Here is a 2,107-nt window from a genome sequence, read left to right as displayed (position 1 = left end):
CTGCTCAGGTCCCTTCCGACCCTAGAAACCATGAAACTAATACTGCCTAGGTCCTGCTGCTCACACGTTTCCCTGCCTTGGAGAAGCCACCCCCAGAAACAGCACATTGGGACACAATGGACTGGAACTGGCCCATTCCCAGGAAACAAATCCCATGTCCCCATCGCAGCCCATGCTCCCACTCAGCGAAGCTCACCCCCAGCTCAGGCCGCACACTCTTCCTACCCAGGTGAACCACCCAACGAGCAAGCCCCTGCCCCCACCGTACCATCCATACACCAGGATGACGTCATTGTCCTTGATCTTCTCAAGGGCATACTTGGAGATAGCCTCCGCGGCCAAGGAGATCTTCTCTCGCACAAACTGGTCAATGAAGTGCTGCAGCTCCTTCTTGGCCTGCAGAGAGATGGCACCATTGCCCGGGGGCCTCAATACCTTGGGTTCCCTGCCCTGCCTGCCCATACTAACACGTCTCCTTACCCTGGGGCACCCGCTGCCTGTCCTGCCCTCGCAGGCACGAGCCAGTGAGAGCCCCCAGCACCCTTTGGCTTTGGTTAAGCGCAGGCAGGAAGCTCGCTGCTGTCCAGCCCCCAGAGTGATGGCAGGTTTCCAGGTGCCGGCACATCTCTGTGAGCTCCACCACCTCCCACCCCAGTCCCTCTGGAGCTCCGGTATGGACCCTCTGTGCCCCCAGCCCCTTCCTTCGTAATCCATTTTCTCCAGCTGCGCTCATGCTCTTCTTACTGCAGCTTCTGTCTCTGAGACTTTGACAGTGCCTCAGTGCTACCACGAGCCAAGCTATATGCCCAGTGACCCCTCGGACCTGCCCACCCCCCTCCCCTGGCGAGCCCACCGACCGCGGGCTTCCCGACTGCGAGGCCCCCAAGCATGGAACTCACGTCCTCCTCCTTCTTGGTGCTTGGCAGACCTGAGATCTCCTTCTTGAGGTGCTTGATGGCGTTGCCCATGCTGGCAGACAGTGGCCGGCACTGGATCAGGAAGCTGCCAAGGAGACAAAGGGTCAGCTCCAGAGCATCACAGGGGGGGTAATACCCTTGTGCTGAGGCAGAGTCCTTGGGGAGCTCCAGGTCACGCTGACAGGGATAACTGAGAAGTCCTCCCCCAACCTCTTGCCTGAACAAACTGGGGGCACTGCCCCAGCATGACCCAGGCAGGGCAGTAGGAGGGAAGGACTAACAGCCCTGTAAGACCTGGCCCTCACCTGATGTATGGCTTCAGCTTAGCCACCAGGTCCCGCGAGAGCTCCTCGTTGGGTGGCGTCGAGTAGTCCCGGATCACCTGGGGCCCAGGAGGGAAGGATGTGAGCCCTGGCATGGTGCAGCACCAGCCCCCATTGCCTTGCCCTCCCCCGGAGCAACCAAGGTGCAGCATGGCAGGGTGCCCGCAGGTGCCGGGGAGCAACACACCTGCTTGAAGGCCTGCAGGAGGGCGATGCAGCGGGTGTTGGAGCCATTGATGAGCCCACTGGAGTACTGCAAGCCGAGGCGCACCACTGCCGGGTGGATGACCGTGGAGGGGATGCTGCGGGCAGCACAAGTGAGAGCCCACGGGGCAAAGAGGCACACCCGGCAGCCAGGGCACCTGTGCCCTCCGTGGGTCACAGCAGCTCTCACCCATCCCATACGTGTGGCCCGGGTACCCCCCTCCCCACCATCTGTCAGGGCTCCCCCGTCACGCGGCGCCCCCAGTGCTGGGTGAGTTGCAACGGGGGGCTGCTAGGCCCAGCGCAGGGCGGGGGGCACCCACCTCATCTCCTGCGTCAGCGGCTTCTTCCGGCTGTACTGGTGCAGGTGGGAGAAGAGGTTGACCTTGGGGCCGTAGTCCTGCCGCATCAGGACCTGCATGTGGATGCGCCGACACGCGGCTCAGGCTCAGCCCCAGGGCCCGGCTGCTGCCTGCCCTGCCCCTGCGCCCAGCCTGGCAGCCCCCACCTGCTGCCGCTCCAGCTTCTTGGCCAGTTTCCTCTGCGCCACCGGGTCGTCCACCTGCACGTGCTCCGGCAGCCGCTTCACCACTGCAGCGGGGCAGGCGCGCAGGTGAGCGGGCGCCCCAGGGCAGGGCAGGGCAGGGGAGGGGAGGGGAGGGG

General features: G+C 63.8%; 1 protein-coding gene across 1 annotated transcript; it reads right to left on the bottom strand.

Annotated features, from left to right (window-relative positions):
- Positions 1–62: 62 nt before the first annotated feature.
- On the bottom strand, positions 63–2,058 carry EIF2B4 (eukaryotic translation initiation factor 2B subunit delta). Its single transcript, XM_019520861.1, has 6 exons — positions 1,953–2,058; positions 1,768–1,859; positions 1,428–1,542; positions 1,223–1,299; positions 900–1,002; positions 63–396 (listed from the first exon to the last, which is right to left on the bottom strand). The coding sequence occupies exons 2-6, from the start codon at positions 1,851–1,853 to the stop codon at positions 193–195; spliced, it is 585 nt and encodes a 194-aa protein (XP_019376406.1). The 5' UTR covers positions 1,854–1,859; positions 1,953–2,058; the 3' UTR covers positions 63–192.
- Between the last annotated feature and the right edge of the window lie 49 nt (positions 2,059–2,107).

Source organism: Gavialis gangeticus, unplaced genomic scaffold (genome assembly GCF_001723915.1).
Source record: "Gavialis gangeticus isolate Ggan-Ray unplaced genomic scaffold, GavGan_comp1, whole genome shotgun sequence".
In the NCBI taxonomy this organism is placed as follows: domain Eukaryota; kingdom Metazoa; phylum Chordata; order Crocodylia; family Gavialidae; genus Gavialis; species Gavialis gangeticus.
Note: the sequence above shows the minus strand (reverse complement) of the source record. Positions and strands in the feature narration are given on the sequence as shown.